We start from the raw sequence: 20,675 nt of genomic DNA, 5'->3' as shown, positions 1-20,675 counted from the left end.
TCACTCCTCTCCCACATCACATGCTTTGCACATCATAATGAAGTGTTATTGCTTTGAATCTTTGGATATAAAGATAAACTATGTATTCAATAAGTTGTTTCCTTTGACTTCTATAATATTTTAGAATATTTAGTCAGAGAAAGAATACTACCATCGCATTAAAAATATCTTTATATAATGACTACCTCACGCAATCATTTCGGTCATTGTTGTCAATTTGCATTTAATTATGGGCACAACTTAACTGGAACTGACTACAATATAATATTAATTCTCGTACTCTTTCAAAAAAGTATTGAATTTTGTGACAGAACTGCCAGAAGCCAATTCCAGCATGTCATAATTGCAAGAGTTTCATCAAAAGGTTGATGGAACCTGGGGACTCAACAAGAGCTGAGTCACATATGTTGTCACCTGTTGGGAATGGCTGTGGGCATTTCCCCAAACCTGAAAAGGATACTTTAAGTGGTTCTCAACCTTCCTAATGCTGCGACCCTTTAATACAATTCCTCATGTTGTGGTGACCCCCAATTTCAAATTGAACATAATTAAAGCATAGTGATTAATCACAAAAACAATATGTAATTATATACGTGTTTTCCGATGGTCTTAGGTGACCCCTGTGAAAGGGTCGTGACCCACAGGTTGAGAACCGCTGCATGATTGCTTGCTGCCAGACAGCTCAGGGCATCTTAATCTACATATTATTGCCTCCTACTGGCCAAACACCTGAACAGCCGTAGGCAAATTCTTCCATTCTGACAATGGACTGTGTATATGAAAACCTACCCTTTGAAGTGTATATCCCCACCTTGCCTTAGGACAAATTGTGTTAATAAAAAGCAAGGGGTCCTGAGATGAGGAGAACTTAGTTTCTTTAGCTAAGCTCCTCTGACCCCCAAATGCCTTTCAAAATTATGTTTCGTCTCTGGACTCTTTATTAAGTTACACACAGTCCTTCTCCAGATTGCTGAACCCTTCTAGATGCTGGAACAAGAACCCCGGCACAGAACTAATTCCCATGTCTATTGGGACCCCTTATAGGGGCTGAAAGGCCTGCAGGTTCAAAAATTCTATGTAGTTATTCATTCATTCCACAATTAGAGCAGATCTATGTGAGTTCCCCTCCCCAACCACATCTAATGGTACCTAATTATATTAATACTAGAGGCCCAGTGCACAAAAATTTGTGCACTCGGGGGGGGGGTCCCTCATCCTGGCCTGTGCCCTCTTGCAGTCTGGGACTCCTAGGGAGATGACCACTGGGGTGCCTAGCCAGTCTGGGTGAGGGGCTGATGGCTGTTTGCAGGCTGGCCATGGTCCCTAGCCACCCAAGCTCCCAGTGGAGGCTGGCTGGAAGCAGGTATCTGGGACTTATTATCTTCTATAATTGAAACTTTGTTGCCTTGAGCAGAGGCCACAGCCAGCCAGGGCAGGCGGGAAGCTTGGCTTCCTCCATCGCCTGTCAACCAAGCCTCCTGCTTGCTCCAGCTCCGTGGCTTCCGGCCACCATCTTGGTTGGGTTAATTTGCATATAGTCGCTCTGATTGGCTGGTGGGCGTGGCTCAGGGCGTAGCAGAGGTGTGGTCAATTTGCATGTTTCTCTTTTATTAGCTTAGACTAGAGGCCTGGTGCATGTATTTGTGCACATTGAAAGGAAATTAATTAGAAGAAATATTTTAGAGGCTAGTGAAGGACTGTGGGAAGTTGGTTCCATAGTATGTCTGGCCCATCTTGCTTAGTCCAGATCGGCCGGACCTCAGCAGCAAGCTAACTTACCGGTCAGAGCATCTTCCCCCTGGTGGTCAGTGCACATCATAGTGACTGGTCGAGCGGTTGAACGGTCGGAAACTTAGCATATTAGACTTTTACATATATAGATTATGGGTGGCTTTACTCTTAGCATGAGAGCTGTTTTATCATCGAATGTTTGTCAGAACTGTATTTTTACTGCCCTCAAAATCCTCAGTGGTTGAGTGGGACAGCTTTGAGCAACATTTTCCATCTCTTTCCCAATCACACCAAGAAAAAAAAAGCACTGGTTCATAAAATCTTTGCATAAGCATAATTACCAGATATGGTCCTATTACATATATTTAGTCAACAATGCCAGAAGATTTTTGTTTTTCCCCTACTCAAAAAAAAAAAAAAAAAAAAAACCCTCTCCAACCTCAACATCATATTTGTATTGTCATTGATCACTGAAGAAATGAAGACTGCCATTCACATTTAGTATAAATTGCCACAGCTTGTCTATTATGGCAAAGATGTGGAAGAAAGAAGTTAAGTAATCCTGTATTAAGTATATATCTTATACTTAAATTACTTTTAATATTTCATTACAAATGTACTATTTGCCTGAACAAATCCAAATATAGTAAGGTGCATAAATACTGTCTTCTTGTATAAATATATAACTGGCATTAACTTAGTACTGCAATTATAAGTAATACTATAAATGCCATCACACAAGTGTGGGCAAAAGAACTCTAGAAGGAAGACCAAGAACCCAGCTTCCAATCTCAGTAGTGACACTAACTGGTTGTATAATCCTGGAAAAATTTATTGAATCCTTGAGCCTCCATTTATTCACCTGTAAATTGCAGAGGACTGAACTTAAATGGTTCTTAAGTCTCTCTCTGCTTTCACATCCAGAGATTTCAAACTTATTTTTTCAGGGTGGTGGGTTGATAAAAAGCTACCTTAAGAGCAGAGTGAAGACTCCATGGCTTTGCATTGTAGTTAAATAGCTTCCATAGATGTGTAAGGTACTGTCATGGCCTAGAGATTTCAAACCTGGGGCAAATGAGCATGTTCCCTGTGGTAGATATTACTATGAAGCATTATTTACTGAAGTACAAAAGTGAGTTGTACAGCTCATAAAGGCTGCAAAGTTAGAGACAGATGAAATATGAACAAGGCAAGGCTATGCAATAAAATCATAAGCCCTGCATGGGGCCATAAAGAGTATGTTGGTAAAATTTGTTCAGAGGAGAAAGGAGCATTATAAGAAACTTATTATAAGGTAATTTCTTACCATAGCATGCATCTGAGGACAATGCTTTGCTGGAGCTAGTAATGCTTTATTTACAATTCTATTAAACCCCGAACTTTATCACCTTAGCTCTTCAGTGAGATATATCCTGGGAAGCAAAAAGCATAAAACAATAAAATAGAAATTTTGCCCAGTCCTTATTCCATTAACTCTATGACACAATAAATTTTATTGAACTTTCAGCCAATATAATATTTTTCTTTGTTTTGTGGTGAAATAAACTCATATCTGTCAGAGATTTTTAATGAAATTGACCTTCAGTTATCATTTTTGGTTAAATATACTAACCAAACTACTTTTAGTACCTATTTAAGTTAGAACATTGCTAAGATGACAATGAAATTATATATATGTATATTTATGTACACATACTAGAGGCCCGGTGCACAAATTCGTGTACCAGTGGGGTCCCTCAGCCTGGCCTGCAGGATTGGGCCAAAACCGGTTCTCCAATATCCCCTGAGGGATCAGGGATTGCGAGAGGGCACAGGCCAGCCAGAGGGATCCCACCAGTGCATGAGGGGATGGAGAGGGGCACGGGAGGTTGACCAGCTGGGGAGGGACCAGAGGAGGGCTCCAGGGCATATCCGGCCCATCTCACTCAGTCCCAATCGGGCCAGACCCCAGCAGCAAGCTAACCTACCGGTTTGAGCGTCTGCCTCCTGGTGGTCAGTGCACGTCATAGCAAGCAGTTGAGCGGCCTTAGCATATCATTAGCATATTACGCTTTGATTGGTTGAACAGACGACCAGATGTCCAGACACTTAGCATATTAAGCTTCTATTATATAGGATAGCTTTATAAGCTTTTATTATATAGGATAGCTTTTATTATATAGGATAGCTTTATATATATTTGGCACATTTTCTATCACAGTTAGGCATTCAATCATTAGTCACTGTTATTATCATTATCATTCTTCTATCAAGAAATTTCCCTTCTATGTATAGTAAACCATTAATTTTTATGATTGTTTTTAATTTGTATCTATAGAAGGTAAAAAGGTAATTGTATTAATGACATTAGTCAGTATATGTGAAACTCTCTATAATTTTTAATACAGGACTAGAGTCATATGCAGGGTCTTATACATACAACTAAATCTCTTACACCTCCTCACAGACTGCACAGGGTGGCTAAAACAATTGAGTAGAGGAGCAGTAAGCTCATTGTGTCAGCTGGAGGATGGGGGAGGAATAGAGTTTGGGGATTTGAAAATGAGACAAATAAGTAGACATATGAGGCTGCTGATCATGGGGAAAATGTATGCTACTTTTCTTTTAAACAATCACATTTAACCCTCAAAACAACTCCAAGTGGTTAGTATGGTTTACATCATTTTACAGAGATGATCAGAGGAACCAAGTAAATTGCCTAAGATAACACAGCTCTAACGGTGGAATATAATAAATCCTAACTTAACATTATTGATAGATTCTGTGACTTTGAGTGAAACGATGTGTAGCAAAACCAATGTTACCATTGATTTATTGATATAACCAAGAGTTAATGTCCTATGGAATCCTATCAATATTAAAACAATTTCATATAACAAAATTACATTATTTGAGGTCCTACTGTAATTAGAATAAAAACCCATGTCTTTCATACCCAGGCTCAGTCTATGTCAGTCTCTGTCTGTGGTCCTTCCCCTAGGAGTAGCTTTCATACTTTCACTTGGCCTTCTTTGGTTTGGGACTTTCTGTGGGGTTCCTTAGACTCAAAGTCCTTATCGTAATTGTAAATTTTCTCCCTTCCTATTCTCTTACCTGGAGTTCCTAAAAGGAATCTTTTAAACTCTAGACCCTGGCAAGGGTTTGACATGAAGCTAAATAAACTTTTATTGATGCAGGAAATAAACTATATATGTAAAAGTCTCCGGGTAATCACTGGAAGGTGTTATAGAATTGCAGGTTGTGGGACGTTTGTTGTTAAATAGTTGATAATGAGAAGAGCTGGCTTCTACGAATAATTCAGTTATCACTAAAGGAGAAGTCAAGGAAAAGACAATGAATTTGGGTTCTGAAAGGCCAGCTTAGTTATGCTAGGTAACTCAAGTGAAGTCCTTAAGTTAGAGTGCTTTGCTGTCATAGTAACCTAATTGCAAGTTAAGGGAAGTACTCCTACCATCGTTCCATAGTTCAAGAGTCCCAAATAAAATTTAGAGGAAACTTTTATAAAAAAAAAAAAAAAAAGAGGAAAGGGGAAAGAATGTTTGTACTGAATTATTTCATTTTATTAGTCTTCTTCCTTATAATACGATCTCAAAATCCAATGGGGCACTTCCCATTACCCAGCAACTGCCAAACTTCCTCTTAAAATAGAACTCATCAGCACATAATTTCTTTGCTTGAACTTTCTCATTGGTCTATCTCACAGTAAAATGAAAAATTCACAACATGAATAACACGATTCTCTGTGATTGGCCTTGCTCCATCTCTGGCCACCTCTCTTACCACTCTCCTTCTGCACCTTCCCCTTTGAACATATCTAGAATGTTCTCATTTCAAGGTGTTGGCAGATATTTGTTTTCTCCGCCAGAAAATTCTTTTCCCTAAATGACCAAGGTTCTTCTACTTTTTATTTTCAAAAATCTTTTCAAATCTTACTCATTCAGAAAGATTTACCCATGTTCCACCTTAAAAAAAGAAAAGTGCCAGTGTGGCTCAGTGGTTGAGCACAGACCTATGAACCAGGAGGTCATGGTTCGATTCCTGATCAGAGCATATGCCTGGGTTGTGGACTCCATCCCCAGCGTGGGGTGTGCAGGAGACAGCCAATCAATGATCCTCTCTCATCATTGATGTTTCTATCTCTCCCTCTCCCTTTCTCTTTGAAATCAATAAAAATACATTTTTAAAAAACTCTGGGAAAAAAAGCACTATCACCTCCCACCTTCTCATGCCCCAATTCTATAAACCAAGCTTTAAGGTTATTTCTGACCCTTATTAACACCTAACATTATATATACATGCATACATATTCAAATATACATGAGTATACGCATATATTCATTTTAAGGCTTAAAAATGGACTTTTCTCTAGCTTTAAAAATTTTAAGTCATAACAGGCAGAGAACATACAATAGCTATTTACAACTCTAAAGCTTTTTAAGTTAACTGTTCCCAGCAAAACCAGGAAACAAATGCAAGATGGCACATGCTTCGTTTGGAGAGGGAATAAATGAACAGGTAAAGAGAGATTTAAATATGCTCTACTCATTCCCCTGCCTTTTATGGTGAAAGTCAGAAGATGTACTCACAGTTGCATAAGGCAGTGGCTACTAATTATAGCATAACTGAGTCTGGAATCCACTTCATTCCAGCGCAGTGCCCCCTCACAATACTTTGATTCTTACATATGTACTTTTGTCCTGAAGTTTCTCGACACAAAATATTTCAGACACAGCTTCCCTCCGTACAGTATTATACAAATTAATGTGCATTTATTTTAACATTTTAATAAATATCACACCTAAGAAGTTACTACATATTATATGAAGTCATATCTTTATTGTTTCTAAAATATAGTCATAGCTATCATTGTTGCTTTTTTTGAACATGCACTCTGAGCCAGGGACTTTAGCTCGGTTTCTCCATTCTTCACAACACGCTGGCAGAGTCGATTTTATTAGTCCCGTTGTTCAAGTGAGGAAAATGAAATTCAGCATGTCGCAGCACATGACTGGTGTCACACCCAACCGAACAAGGGCCATGGCCCTCTGTAGATAACAATGAAGAACTCTGTAACCACTGCTGTAATTGAGCTTATCTGTTTATGTGAAATTTTCCATGATCATGGGAGTGAGTGGGATTCCAAGCCAATCTCTGCCACTCTAGAGAAACAAGGTGGCAGTAACAAGGTCTGTAGGAATGCATTGTTAGGAAAGAAATATGTCTCTGCTTACTTAATTAGGACCAAGAATAGATCAAGCCTGGCCACGGAGGATTAAAAGAAAAGCAACCATCCGACATGTAAAGTTTGGATAATCTCCACACTAGAAATGCAAAGAGGGGGGGAACAAAACCCAAGATGAAAATGAGACATTTGCATTTGTTTTCCCCGTTTGCTAGGAACAAGCATCTTAGAAAGCTTTACAATTATAATTAGCTATTGTGCATTCTCTGGCTTTGAGATGGCATAAAAAAACACACACACACATTTAAAAGCAAGAGAAAAGACCATTGTCAAGGCTTAGAAAGTAAAAAGTGAGTCTTTTAATTTTTCTTTCATCGGATGTTAATTTATGCTGCATCTAATAACATATTTGTGGCTCTGAGCTGCCCATTTTGGAGAAGATTTCTCTTTCAACCAGGCTTTCCTGTCAGCCCTGCCCCACAGAGCCATCATCTCAGGGTTTATGACACTTTTTGCCAAAGAAAGGCAATATGCTGATAAATTCACATTCTATCGACACTCTTAATTGCGGATCCTCTGAAAACCTATGATATTAACTGCCCTGACTCCTCTAGCTTGTTAGAAACAAAACAGCAAAAATTGGAGGAAGGGGAGAAAGGAAATTGATGAGTGAGCGCATAGGTGGATGGAAAGGGAAGAGTATTCACTGCTGAGCAAAAAAAAAAAAAAAATATGTCAAGAGGCAGAGAGGTTTCATAAAAGAGACATGGTTTATTTTTATATCCAAGCAGTGTATAATTAAATTATTGTGTCTTTTATAAATGAAAAACCAAATTCCACTGCTGCCAAATCACCTAGGGAATAGAGACAATAGTGCTTGACGAAATGCAGAATCTTCAGAAGTTGATGTTTTAAATGAATTTGCCGTGAATAAAGTACGCCCCATAATGACAGCTTAAAGGTCTACTTCATAAAAATGTTATTAAAGTATATTATTTATACCTGCTTTTTGTGGACTTCTGCTCTTATTCATGACTCTCACTGTGTATGGCCATAATCACAGGCAGAGTGTATAATGGGAGCATTAATTCAATATGAACTGAGGCAGGAATACAGTGTCACCCCAATAAAACCCCAGATATAGTCATTTAAAGGTAGAGTTTATTGCGCAAGAGCATTCTCCTTTTTAAAAAATGAAAAGAATGTCTTCCATCTTATGGCCTCAAACATCTAGTTTTATTCCGAAGTCACTATAAGAATGACTAATTGTCACAAACTTTTAAGGGAAATATTCATTCGTCTACATTATGAAACGCAGAGACATGGGTACTGAGTTGTGATTTTATGGTGACCATGGCATGGATTTTTGATACAGGCTAAGCGTATTTATAAGCACTCTGTATGTTAATTAACCCTTTTCTGGTACCTGCCATCAGACCGTGGTGTTAAGCGAATGCCAGTCCAATGATCTGGCACGTATGTTTATTTTAATAAGATGGAAAATGCCTTTGCTACATCACTTTTTTTTTTTTTTCACAGAGATGCTGAAAGTAAGACTACTTAAATCAAGAGAATCTTTATTCAGGATTATAAACACCATTTCCATATTTAATATTTATGAAGCTATAAGGAATGGCAGTAAATTTTAATTGGTTTATTTCTAACTCTGGAACTATCCAAATTTGACTGCTTGGCTTGCGCCTTCTGATTGGATGCGCTGGGACGGTGCGCTGCAGACGCACTTGAACAGAGTGCGAACGCGCTTCTCCCTTCGACACCAACGCGTCTGTAGGAGCCACAAAAAGTTCCTTATAAATTATACTTCTAACACTGAAAGAAAGTGTTGTCTTTGATCTTGTCGGTAAAAAAAAAAGGGGACACCAAAGGGAATGAATTAAAATTCCAGTGTTTAATAAGATGCAGCCATTAGTAGGCAACTTAAGCATTCAGACTAGAACTGCTCATGGAATTTCTTCAGCATAGTAATAATCTCATACTAGTTCTGGGTAATGAAAATCTTGGAATGCTTAGCATCTGTACTCAAAAGACAAATGGCAAAGAGAAAAATATTTCAACTGTAAGGTGAATAACGCTATTAATTGAAGATAAAAATCAATTTCTTTCCGACATGCGCTGCCCCTATATACGCCTCAAACCTAAGAAAACTGAGTATTCCGTTTTCACAACGCTTACACTGCTACAGAGTTCTGTTATTTGAAATGAGTACACTTACCAGAAAAATGTCCAGGGATGCCCAATTGTTACATGGCTATGGCTGGGCATTGGAGGTTCCATCGGCCCCTCAGATCTCTGAAACGGAAATCTTTCTTGAAGTCTGCAGGGAACACATACTGTTCTATGCGGTGTCTAGACTTACTGCAACCTCCGGGTACAAAAAACGGTCTGAGCACCCTTGCTGATGCAACCACCCAGCGAGGGCAGTGGAAGTTATGTCCCCAGCACACTGCCAGATAAGTGTCACCAGGCTCCAAATGGCTGCTGACAAGAGGCAGATCTGAAAAACAGTTAATTCAAACTAGACATCGCTAATGGCTTGGTTTATTCTTTCTAATGAAACTGGACCCAGGAAAAGGCAACAAAAGTAATTCCTTTAGCTCATGTGTATTTTTCCTCAGAAAATATGTTGTAATTTCATGTATTACTATTTCACGTTAGGCCCTCAACAATTGTTTAGTTCAGGAAGCTCAAGCTATCTTGTTTATAAGCTGTTAGCAATATTAGCGGCCTGCAGTTTTATGCATTTACTATGAACCAGGCACTGTGCCCAGTGCTTTGTAAACATTATCTAACTTGGAGGGAGGTGTTATCTTACAAATGAGGAAAATAAGACTCAATAAGATTAAATCACTTGCTCTAAGTCACAAAGCTATCTGGAGGCAGAATTGACTTCACAGTAATCCTTCATTCCAATCTTAGCTTTTCTTTTGCACTAAATTTTTGTAAAGAAACTATTTTTAATTTCTTCTCTAGAAAAAGAAGGGGAAAGGAAGAAAGCTGAGAAGAAAGTGACTTCTGAAACAAAAAAGAAAGGTAAGAAATTTAAAAACTGTCCAACACATAAATCGATTAGTATCCATTTATAATGCTACTGACAAAGCTATTGTTTTCTAGGAAATAAATTCCTTAATAATTTCATTTTTGTTATTAACAAGCACACTTGAGACTTATAAATATTCCAAATAAAGTTGAAATTGATAAACTTTCTAAAAGAAAATTTAAACTTAAACACATTTTTAAAACTCTTACTGATTTTTCCCCCCTTAGGAATAACTGTCCAATTCTAATTCAGTTCTTTACCTGACACTTTATGTGAATATGACTACTATTTAATCCATTCTGTTTAGTACAAACTGTCTTTCAAAAGAGCAAATTATTTAATGTATAGGGAGGAAACTGGTTGATTAGTTTGCTATGTTTTATTCTTTTTAGATTGGTTAGTTTGTTTTCCTATAGTGCATCTGAGGTCCTAAGTGAGCCTCAGCCATTTCTGACTTTCTCACATGTTTCCAGGGGCCTGATAGCCCAGGGAACATTCAGTCTATTCCTTTTAAAATTCTTTGGGAAAACTACTGAAGCATACTATATTTTTAATTAATAATGCTTTTTAATATTTCTACTGTCATGATAGATTTTGTTGACCTTAGCAAAAATGTGCTCCCTTCCTGAGGAGAAAGCACACCAAGTCACTATTCTGTTATGAGATGCCAGTTCATTCATATTTGACATGATTTATAGCTCTGACTTACAAGATGAATTAGATGTACCTTATCGGTAGTCGTGTGTGCCCCCGTACATAAAAATTATACAGGAAAAGGCTTTTAATTTTCTCATTTTACCACCAGAAAAAGAAGATGTCAAAAAGAAAACTGAGAAGGAAACTGCCATTGATATGAAAAAAAAAGGTATTGTACTTCCTCTGTTTCCTTCGTCATATTATGTTCAGGGATGTTTGCTTCGGGATATTTGAAAGAATCTTTGGGCAAAGTAAGCAAATTGGATATAGGCACTGAAATCTATCCATGTACAGATGTCAAAGAAAAAATTACACTAGACAAAGTTATACAGGCAAGGAAGACTGTATTCAAAGCTATTGCAATAGGGGCAAGAGACCAAATCTTATGCTGAACTCAATTTCACTGAAACAGAAAACGGGAGGTTTTGAGAGCTGAAATGGGATGGGGTCATTGAAGGCCATCTGAGTTTGCTAATTGGCTTTGCTCAAAGTAAAAGTAAACTTTCCCTTATCTTCATGACAGGAATGTAGTGTTATAACTTGGAGCAAGGCACCTAAAAGAGTTAGGTTCTTACCCTCCCACAAAAACTGGGAAATGAAGGTGCTATCTTTCTTGATGATTACATTTCAAGGGAATGACTCCAGGTCCCTGAGAAAATCATTCCTGGGTTGTAAAACTGGAAAGATGTTTTTAAAAAGATTTATATCTCAAAGGAACAAATAAAGAATTTAAAAGTATAACTTTCCTACATTAAATGCTCTAAGACAAGGGAAGTCAGCGGTCTAAGGTCAGGACCAAGCCTGTCTTAAGTTTCCAGCTGAGGGGATCTTTAGGCCACAATGGTGAACACATAATGAAATTGAGAAGAGCTGCATAGAATAATAATGCCACTTAGAAAAAATAAGAAGCTGAGAGATAATACTGCATCCCATTAAAGAATAGGGCTGTTCAACAGCTTAAGATTTTTGCTTTAAATTTAGTTCTGCTTTTATTCTTGTTCAAACATGAATATTTCTTCTATTCAGGTTCAACTTAAGTCTAGATAGTAAAAAATGTCGTTATCTCAAGTATTATGGTTTGGTGATAAGTGTTCTTACCCCAAATATTTCTTCCACTAGTGTCAGTGATGCTTGAAATTCCACCATTAGAGATCTTCCATTCCTTTGAGTAATGAAGAAATTGTCCTCTATTAAAATGCAAATCTTTTAGGGGCAGGGGTGGGGCGGGGGGTAACAGACTAATTCCTCTCAGCTACTAACACTTAAAGTGAATGAGATTTCCAGATCTTTTCTGTATAATAATAAGCTGAAAACAATGCCCTAGAAAATGAGTCAGTAGGTAAGCTTTTATGCGGGAGCTGTTGAGGGAAAATTTCAAGAGAAGGCATTGTCTGGGGAGAGCAGCCAGGCTGAGGGCATTAGTGAAAACCCTTCACTTCTTAGATTGTAGTGGCATAGGTGAAGGAAAAAGCCGGTGGGGAAGGACCCTGAAAGAGGAGATTATAAGATGCCAAACTGGACATTGATTAGTCTATTAGTACCAAATAGGAATTTCAAAGAATCCCTGCCATCGTGCTATAAGTGGGGTTAAAAAAAAATTGTAAAACAATGAGTTGCATGATTGTATGGCTCATGAAATGTCCAGTGAGAGATAGGCAGGTGTTTTGCTGATCTGGGAGTTGATTAACAATGACTTTGCATTTGAATTTTTATCATTAAAGGATGGTATTGTAGAATCTATTGCATTCTTGAACATTTACTCATTTTGTTTTATCAAAAACTTAATTTCCTTGATGAAAGGGGAAACACGGTTCTGATTATATGATGATGTTATAGGTAGGGACCTCTCCTCATTCCCACTGGTACTGGTGGGAGCGGGTTTCTTGTGCTGTCAAGAGAAAATGAATTTTCTGAGACTCTCACAGGAGGGTGAGATAGTGTAGAAAGTTTTATTTCTGTGGAATTACACCTGGGTTTCCCAGGTCCCATTTCCCTTCATGCTGTCGGGGAAGAAGTCCAGCTGTGCCTTCAATAGGGCTGGAATGAAGGCTGCTGCCCAGAGTTGCCTTTCCATCCTGGAGCAGGGTCCAGTCCAGCATCAAGCTAGCTTAGTTTGTCTTCCCTGCTGCAGTTCATCAGCCCATTGCCTGTGGGGTCCACAAGGCCACATGGATATGGAGAGAACACAGGTGAATGCTAGAGAGCCACAAGAGCACAAAGAGCCAAGAGTGCCAAGAGCCAAAAGAGTGAACTCCTTTGTCTTGGGATTCTGTATCCCCAAACTTTCATGGGCTGGTAGTGGCCCCACCCTTTCTGGCCAATGATCTCTGTTCCAGATTTGACTGACAGGCACCTTTCCTACCTCATCCTGACTCTGTGCATGCACTCATCTTCCCTCTTCCCCCAGTGATGTGCAGGGAATGGTCTGGTGGTTTCCCGGGGAGTGTAAATGTCTGGCCTCCCTTTTGCTCCTTTCCTATTATTTTTTTAAAAATATATTTTATTGATTTTTTACAGAGAGGAAATTAGAGGAATAGAGAGTGAGAAACATCAATGAGTGAGAAACATCAATGAGTGAGAAACATCAATGAGTGAGAAACATCAATCAGCTGCCTCCTGCACACCCCCTACTGGGGATGTGCCCGCAACCAAGGTACACGCCCTTGACCGAAATCGAACCTGGGACCCTTCAGTCCACAGGCCAACACTCTATCCACTGAGCCAAACCAGTTAGGGCTCCTTTCCTATTATTAATAACTAGAGACCCGTTGCATGAGATTTGTGCACTTGGGGGTCCCTCAGCCTGGCCTGCGCCCACTCACAGTCCGGGAGCCCTCAGGGGATGTCCAACTGCCAGCTTAGGCCTGCTTCCTGTGGTCAGTGTGTGTTATAGTGACTGGTCATTCCCCCATTCGGTCAATTTGCATACTACCCTTTTATTATATAGGACTAACCAATTATAATAGCACCAATGAAACTGAGAGACTCATTGTTGCTTGGGTCAGTGTTTCTTTGACAGTTAAATGATTGAGTCCTAAAGAGAAACACAATTTTTTTTCTGAGACCATGATTTTTACTAAATATTTTCACAAGAAAGTTTTGAATTGTATGTAACTTCCAAGTATTTGTCATATGTATGCACAATCTGAAAAAAACTTTTGGCAAAACTCAAAGGAGTGTGTGTGTGTGTGTGTGTGTGTGTGTGTGTGTGTGGCTGTTGTTTTGGTGTTAGCTTTTGAGGGGAAAGGCAAAACATGTTCATGTGCAGTGAGTGATGGGGAAAATATGATATTTCTATACTCCTGTGTTATTAGCCCAGCAGTCATGTTAAAGTGAAATTGTGTGCCACTGGGAAGAGAACTGAGTATATTGGTATCACTTCCTACAAGGCTGGTGCTCATCCATTGACACAGAGCCCGAACTGGGTGATTGCTCAGCACACCTGGGAAGGGCTGCTCAGGCAGTATTGAAAAACAAGTTTGTCCTTCTTGTAACCGGTTTTTTGTTTCCTTAACATGTTTACTTTTGAATATACAAAATACCGGCTCTTACAAATCAGTTCAACTTCCTAATGGAAATATACATAAATTGTTTGTTTACAAAATTTGAGCCCATAAATACTTAAAATTGTGTGTGTGATAGACATTTAATTAGTGCTAATTTTTAACTTTATCTATTTTTAGGGTTTAATAATTCTCCCAATATATTTTTAGTGAGAGCAATATGGTATAAAAAAAAGCCAGTTTGAAATTTGTTATGAAAGTAGTAAACATTTCTTGAAATAATGAGAGAAATTGATGATGACCTGAAATCTTGTAGAGCTGGGAGCACATATATCATTTCTTTCTAAAACAGAGAAATATGGCAGAGCTTATGATGTTACCACTCCAGCCCCAAAAAGTAGCAAACTTATAAGGCATATGATATGTCAGATGTGTATTTACTATATGGATTTTGTCATGATATATTATTATAAATTATATTAATGCTTTATTTTTATGTTGATATAACATATGCATTTATTATTATGTTTTATTACATTTTTTTTTGTTATTATGTACATGTAAAGGAACCCAAGACTTAAATTCTATTGTGAATTTAATGAGCCTCTACTTCATGAATCTGGTAAATCACACTTTGCTAATAATGACCTATGTTAGGGAGGGTTGGATGGGGTTTTACAAGATGTAAAATTGCCAGCCCATCAATTAATAATGGTTGAAACTGGGTAATTGGTGCATCAGGGTTTATTATAATAATCTCTTATTTTATATATTCTTGAAATCATATGTTGTGGAAAAAGCTAACAAATAACTTTGCCACTTAAAAAACATTGTATGAAAAGAAAAAAAATATGGTTATTTTACAATGTTATGAGGTATGTTTCAGCCTGAAAAGTACCATGAAAGAAAAATCAAAAAAGGAACTAAAAACTTTAAAAATACACCTCCCTCTGTGTGTAACAGACTTCAGTGCTAGACATACAAACTACTCTACTTAGTACAAGCATAAGGGCTTCTCTATGGGCAACTGGATGCACACACGATTGTTGGAAGGACTGGAAGAATTAAAATGCAGGGGCCACCACTGTGTTATTGAGAGCCATGGCACATCAATGGTCAGGAAGCTACTTCATTCATCAAAACTGCCTCCACAGCCTCCTTTCAACACCCACAGACTAGACACTGGAAATGTTGAGGCCGGTCTCAGTAACTACACCAAAGTGACCTTGTTTGCCAAAGCATTTCTGTTTTTCATTCTCAGTAGGTGCATCGATTTGATGGAATTAAATATGCTGCAGGTGAGTCGGGAAGATGCCAGTTTGGGGCATTCCAATGTTTCCTACTAGGAGGGTAGAATGGAAGTTGATAGAGGCTATCCAGGTATCTACAGTAAAGATACTTTCAGAAAGGTTTTATAACATAAACTTCATATAATAAGAACTGGTTTTTGAAGGCCTGAATTGTACAATAACTAAACCTATCTTTGAGCCCCACTTCCCACCCCAAAGTTGAAAAAGATGGCGCAATAAAGCAACAGGTTAAAATCTGGCAATATCTATAGCACTTGCAAGTCACACTTCGATGTAGTTTATGTTGTTCTTTAGCTAAACTGTAGATAGAGGAGGCATGGATATTCTTCTTAAATATTTTTCTTAGTGCTTGATGAGATTATAACGGCTAAAGATTAACAAGTTATGTTTTCTTGTAATAAACAATTATTACCTGGGGAAAACATATAGACCAGCATAGGAATAAAGCCAAAACTAAGATGATTTATTTTTCTTAGATTGGCCTATTTGGAGTAATAAGTCTAAAAAATGTTTTGCACTAAAATTTATTACCAACCTATATGTTTGAAAGCCTATTCATTATAAAGATAACTTTAACGTAGTAACTGATAGGTAATGGTGTAAAATGATAATTTCATTATCACACTTTACAACATGAGTTGTAAAAATAATTAGTTGAATAGAAGCATAAATTTCAAAAAGGATCCTAAAAAACCAGACTAACTTTTCTGAGATAAACTGCTAGAAAAGGACAAGTTCACTCATTCATTTATTCTTGCATACATTCTTGTGGAAAATATTCACTCAATGCCTACTGTACACTAAGCTGCTGAGTCCACAGAGCTGGGTAAATGGACAAAAGTCTTTCCTTAATGGAGCTTACGGTTTCCTAAGAGAGGCACACAGTGAGGAAGTGGACATAGTGTCTGTAAATACAACTTAGGGTAAGGGCCATAGAGGAAACAAATTTGGGGCAACCAGAGCAAACCATGGGTGAGTGTAGGGAGCTATGTAGATAGATAAGCATTTAGAACCGGCCTCTCTCACTCTCACAGGCATTTAAATTGGAATGTGATGTATTGGGGGAGGCAGCCATTGATGTCTGCCTCTTTGTGTGATGTGTGAATATGGTGTGTGGGTTTGTAATGTGTATATGTGCAATTTGTATAACAGCAAGTACAAAGGATCTGGATATAGAACATGCAGGGACATGTGCAGGTGTTTAGATTTATTAAAAGTATAATGAGAAATTCTTGAAGGATATTAGCAGTGGAGAAAAATATTCAGATTTATGTTCAATACAAGTATATTCTCATTTGGACAGAAGAGAAGAGGTAAGCCAATTAAAAGAGGAGGTTGTTTATTGAGATGAGGAAGCCTCGATGGGGAAGAGTTTTGGTGGAAACGATTGAGAGTTTACTTTTGAGCACGTTAAGTTTCAGCTATATGTGGTGTTTCATCTAAATTTTGTATCAGGTGCTATTTTAGGTGCTTTACAAATTCACACTCATTCAATCTTTATAATAGATCAAGAAATAAACTATTATAATCCTCATATAAAATTGAGGTGCCTAAAACACAGAGAGTTTAAGTAACTTGCCCAAGGTCACACAGTTAGTAGTCATTAGTCAGGGCCAGACTTTTAACCAAGACAGTGTGGCTCCACAGCCCATGCACTCTGAACAGCTAGATACAGGGGTCTGGAACTCAGAGGAGATTCTGAAGTGAAACTATAAATACAGTAATCCATATAGATCACGGTTAATGCCCTGAGGATGGATGAGATTACCCACAGAGATTGTGTCAAAAGAAAAAGAGAGCAGAATAGAGTCAAGGCCTGAAGGATTTCAACATCTAGAGATTAGATATTTGAAAATAAAGCAAGACAGGCTGAAAGCAATTGCCAGGGAAGTTAAAGGAAAAGCAAAAGGGTTTGGTATTAGAGGCATTTCAGAAATGGATGTTTCAAGAATCAAAAAGCTATCAACTTTGTGAATGTTATCTAGAAGTTATGACACGAGGGCAAAAAAAGACAAGAGCAGTTACTCTGGGGTGGCAGGATAAAGCCAGATTGGAATGGAGAGGGAAGTCTGCCATTTCAGTATTCAAGCAGAAAAAGGGTAGGTATCTCTCTGGGATTTGTGGAGGTAAATCCTATAAGAAGAATGAGTATATTCAAGTTAAGGAGACTTATAAGACTGTATTTTTACAAAACTAAATATCAGGCTAAATTAAACTAATGTCTGGATTGTTTTAACTTTGGAATTAACCTTTTTATTATCATGATTTCAAATTTGTCCACTCATCAAATTCTCCTAGCTGATTAGTTATTAGAAAGAAAGAAAAAACACAGTCTGGTCAAGAGTTGATTCCAGGAAGTGAGGTCACAGTTTATGTTCAGTGTATATAACCTGTCTCTCCTGTCTGACTACTATAGCATAAAACATTGTTCTGAATCTAATCAGAGCGTGTTTTATTAATGTCTGCATAAACCCAGGACTCTACATAAAAAGGAAATAAGATACATAACATATATGGAATAATGATGAATTGCCCTCAGGGTGAAGAAATATTTTGAGACATCTCAGTAGAAAAACTCCAATGACAATAAGCTTAAGGTAAGAAGGACAATATAATAATTAGTTATAATGCTAAAGATAGGGGGAAAAAGCTTTCAGACAACACAAGTGCCCAGGCTGGAAAAGAAGAATTGTGATTATGTTTTAGGAAATTTGCCTGTTAAAAGTAATTGAAGGAGGCATGGAGGAGCATATGTAATACTTACGTAATTAAAAGAATCTTTTTTTCCAAAAAATAATTTCACTCAGGAAAAAATGTAGTGATTGTGGTTCGTCACTGCCTCTATCTTGTTAGCTATGTTAATCTCAAAATATAAGGTCAAAAAGATGAACACATGAAAAGGCTTATGCTAAAATACATCAGAAGCAGAGGCAGATAAAAACAATTGTCCTGAAAGGCATTGTGCTGATGTAGAGGTAGGTACATACTCAAGTTATAACATGTCAAAAGACAAGGAAAAAATAACACATGGTCCTGAGCATGTAAAATAGGTCTCTCAATCGAATCCGATGAAATACTTGGGGCTGCTCCTCCCTAAGAATACGTATATTCACTCAAGCTCTACGAATGTGTACTGTTTCTTATTTTTGTTGCTCTGTGCCTCCATGCAGCACGGGCTCAGTGGACATTTGTCCAGAAAATGCTGAGGCTTTTGAAATGGTGCTGCCTAGTGATACTATGACCTTTGAGGAATAGAATCCTATAGTTCATTTTCCTCTTTCTGAGACTACTGCCTCAAACTGTCCCCCCTTTCCAATCCTCCTTCACCTTTTCACCCTTCTTCTCTATCAGCTGAACACCTTGCTTCTGAGTTCTCTTAGAAAATAAAAAATTAGAAGACAGCTCTCAGGAGCTCTGACCATGGACTCCACTAACATGCTTCATTTGTCTCTATATCCTCTGCCTTCATGGCTGAATACAATACAATACAATGAAATGCAATACGATACAATACAATGCAATGCAATAGTTAAACTGTTTATACTTACCTAGTACACTTGTGCAAATATGCTATTCCTGTCTTCTACTCAGGACTGTTTCTCCAGCAATACTCTCCTCTACAAATGTATTTGACTTCTGCTAGTGTTCCCAGCAGCATACAATGTGCTATAATATATTTTATATATTTTTTAAAAAGTCCTGCTGCAAGAGTGCATCCCTCACCGGTGACTGGCTCATTTCTCAGATGCCTTTTAGAGCTCAGCTCTTCATTAGCTGTGTAATCTTTTCTTTCAGCCTTTCATATGTCTGCTGGACTCAGGCCTTCACCCCACACAACTCTTGTCAAGGTCACTGCTGACTGCCACATTAGCAAATCCAAACGTGAATTCTTAGTTCTTAAGAGCATTTGACAGCCAATCCCTTTTCTTCACTCAGACTCCTGGACAACATTTTTTCTCTTTTTTTCCCTCTCTATTCACTCTCTGTTGGACATTTTTGCTGGTTTCCTCCATTTCTCTCTGGTATTTAACAGTAGAAACACCTAGGGCTTGAGTCTATGTCTCTTTCTCTTTACTCATTTTTTATGTGACTTAGTACAGGCCCATGGTTTTAATACTATCATTATGATAATGAGTCCCAAATGTCGGTCACAGCTCTGATGTCTTGTTAAACTCCGCATTCATATATCCACTTGCTTATTCTACGTCTTCATTTAAATATCTATTAGACATTACCAAATTAGTCTGGTTTACAAAAAACAAACTCAAGTGTTCACACACACACACACACACACACACACACACACACTCCAGAATGTATTTTCCATAATCAGCTTTTTCTTCTTATCATTAAATTATCACACTTTTTTTTTTTTGCTTAGTGACAAATCTTCATAGTCACCCTTAACTTCTTTATTTCCTCACATCACCTTCACCTTTGAAGTATGTTTAGTAGTTGATGCTTTCTCACTATCTTCAATAGCTACCCCAGTTTGGGCACCATTATCTCTTGTGTCCACAAGTAAGGTCATAATATAACTGCGACAACGGCAAGGTCTTTAACTGAGGTTCAAACCACACATCCTTGACACTTCTCATCACTTGTTTTTTGAAATAAATTTCTTCCATTTCCAATAAAACCTATAGTTTCAGCATTTGAGTTTTGCAAGTACATGCAATTTTTAATTTGCTGTTTCAACTGAATTTTAGCCTCACTAAAATTGTATTGAAATGACAACTATAATCAGTGTGTGAGGTCTTTAGATAGCAAGTGGTTTTTAGTAAAATCATAGACAGAAAGCTAATTAATGTATGAGTTATTCTTTCTTGTATAGAGAGCCTGTGAAAATATAATGCATATATTTTAAAAGGCACAATTTCAAATTTGTTATGAAATGGTTCCTGTGAAAGGATCTAGCCTTGGTAAGAAGGCATGATTGTGTGGATGTCAGCAGGAAAGAAACAGGCCACAATAACTATTTAAGAATGGAAAGGGGAAATAAGGCAGGGAAGAGTTAAAGACTAAGTTGGAAAACAAGTTTCATTCAGTTTGATATTTTGGTAGTACTAAGAATATAGTATCCTTGTGTACTATTGAATCCAGTTAGGTAGATTATATAAATATAATGAATTAAAAACTCAGATAGTCTTGCCTGATAAACAATTGTACTGTCCGTAGGCAGTTAAAACCTTTTC

At 37.8% G+C, this 20,675-nt stretch overlaps 1 protein-coding gene and 1 long non-coding RNA gene across 30 annotated transcripts in view; one reads left to right on the top strand and one right to left on the bottom strand.

The window, feature by feature from the left end:
- Positions 1-19,297, bottom strand: part of LOC139012141 (uncharacterized) — a 45,578-nt gene extending 26,281 nt beyond the window's left edge. For 2 of the 5 annotated variants that reach the window (XR_011471811.1, XR_011471810.1), the window contains exons 1-2: positions 19,029-19,293; positions 9,147-9,428 (exon numbers count right to left, since the gene is read on the bottom strand). This is a non-coding gene — a long non-coding RNA (uncharacterized lncRNA). Of the gene's footprint in view, positions 1-9,146; positions 9,429-11,765; positions 11,832-19,028 lie in introns of those variants that run through there. The other 3 variants (XR_011471808.1, XR_011471807.1, XR_011471809.1) reach the window with 3 other exon arrangements.
- Positions 1-20,675, top strand: part of TRDN (triadin) — a 280,670-nt gene that overhangs the window by 116,835 nt on the left and 143,160 nt on the right. For all 25 annotated transcript variants that reach the window (XR_011471806.1, XM_070417613.1, XM_070417602.1 and 22 more), the window contains 2 exons: positions 9,905-9,964; positions 10,777-10,836. Coding sequence is in view for 24 of the 25 variants with exons in the window: in XM_070417613.1 (XP_070273714.1) it covers positions 9,905-9,964; positions 10,777-10,836 (120 nt within the window). In the remaining variant the exon portion in view is untranslated. The remainder of the gene's footprint in view (positions 1-9,904; positions 9,965-10,776; positions 10,837-20,675) is intronic.

This window comes from Myotis yumanensis, unplaced genomic scaffold (genome assembly GCF_028538775.1).
Source record: "Myotis yumanensis isolate MYYU_CA2020_CCGP unplaced genomic scaffold, mMyoYum1.0.hap1 SCAF_6, whole genome shotgun sequence".
Lineage (NCBI taxonomy): Eukaryota > Metazoa > Chordata > Mammalia > Chiroptera > Vespertilionidae > Myotis > Myotis yumanensis.
Note: the sequence above shows the minus strand (reverse complement) of the source record. Positions and strands in the feature narration are given on the sequence as shown.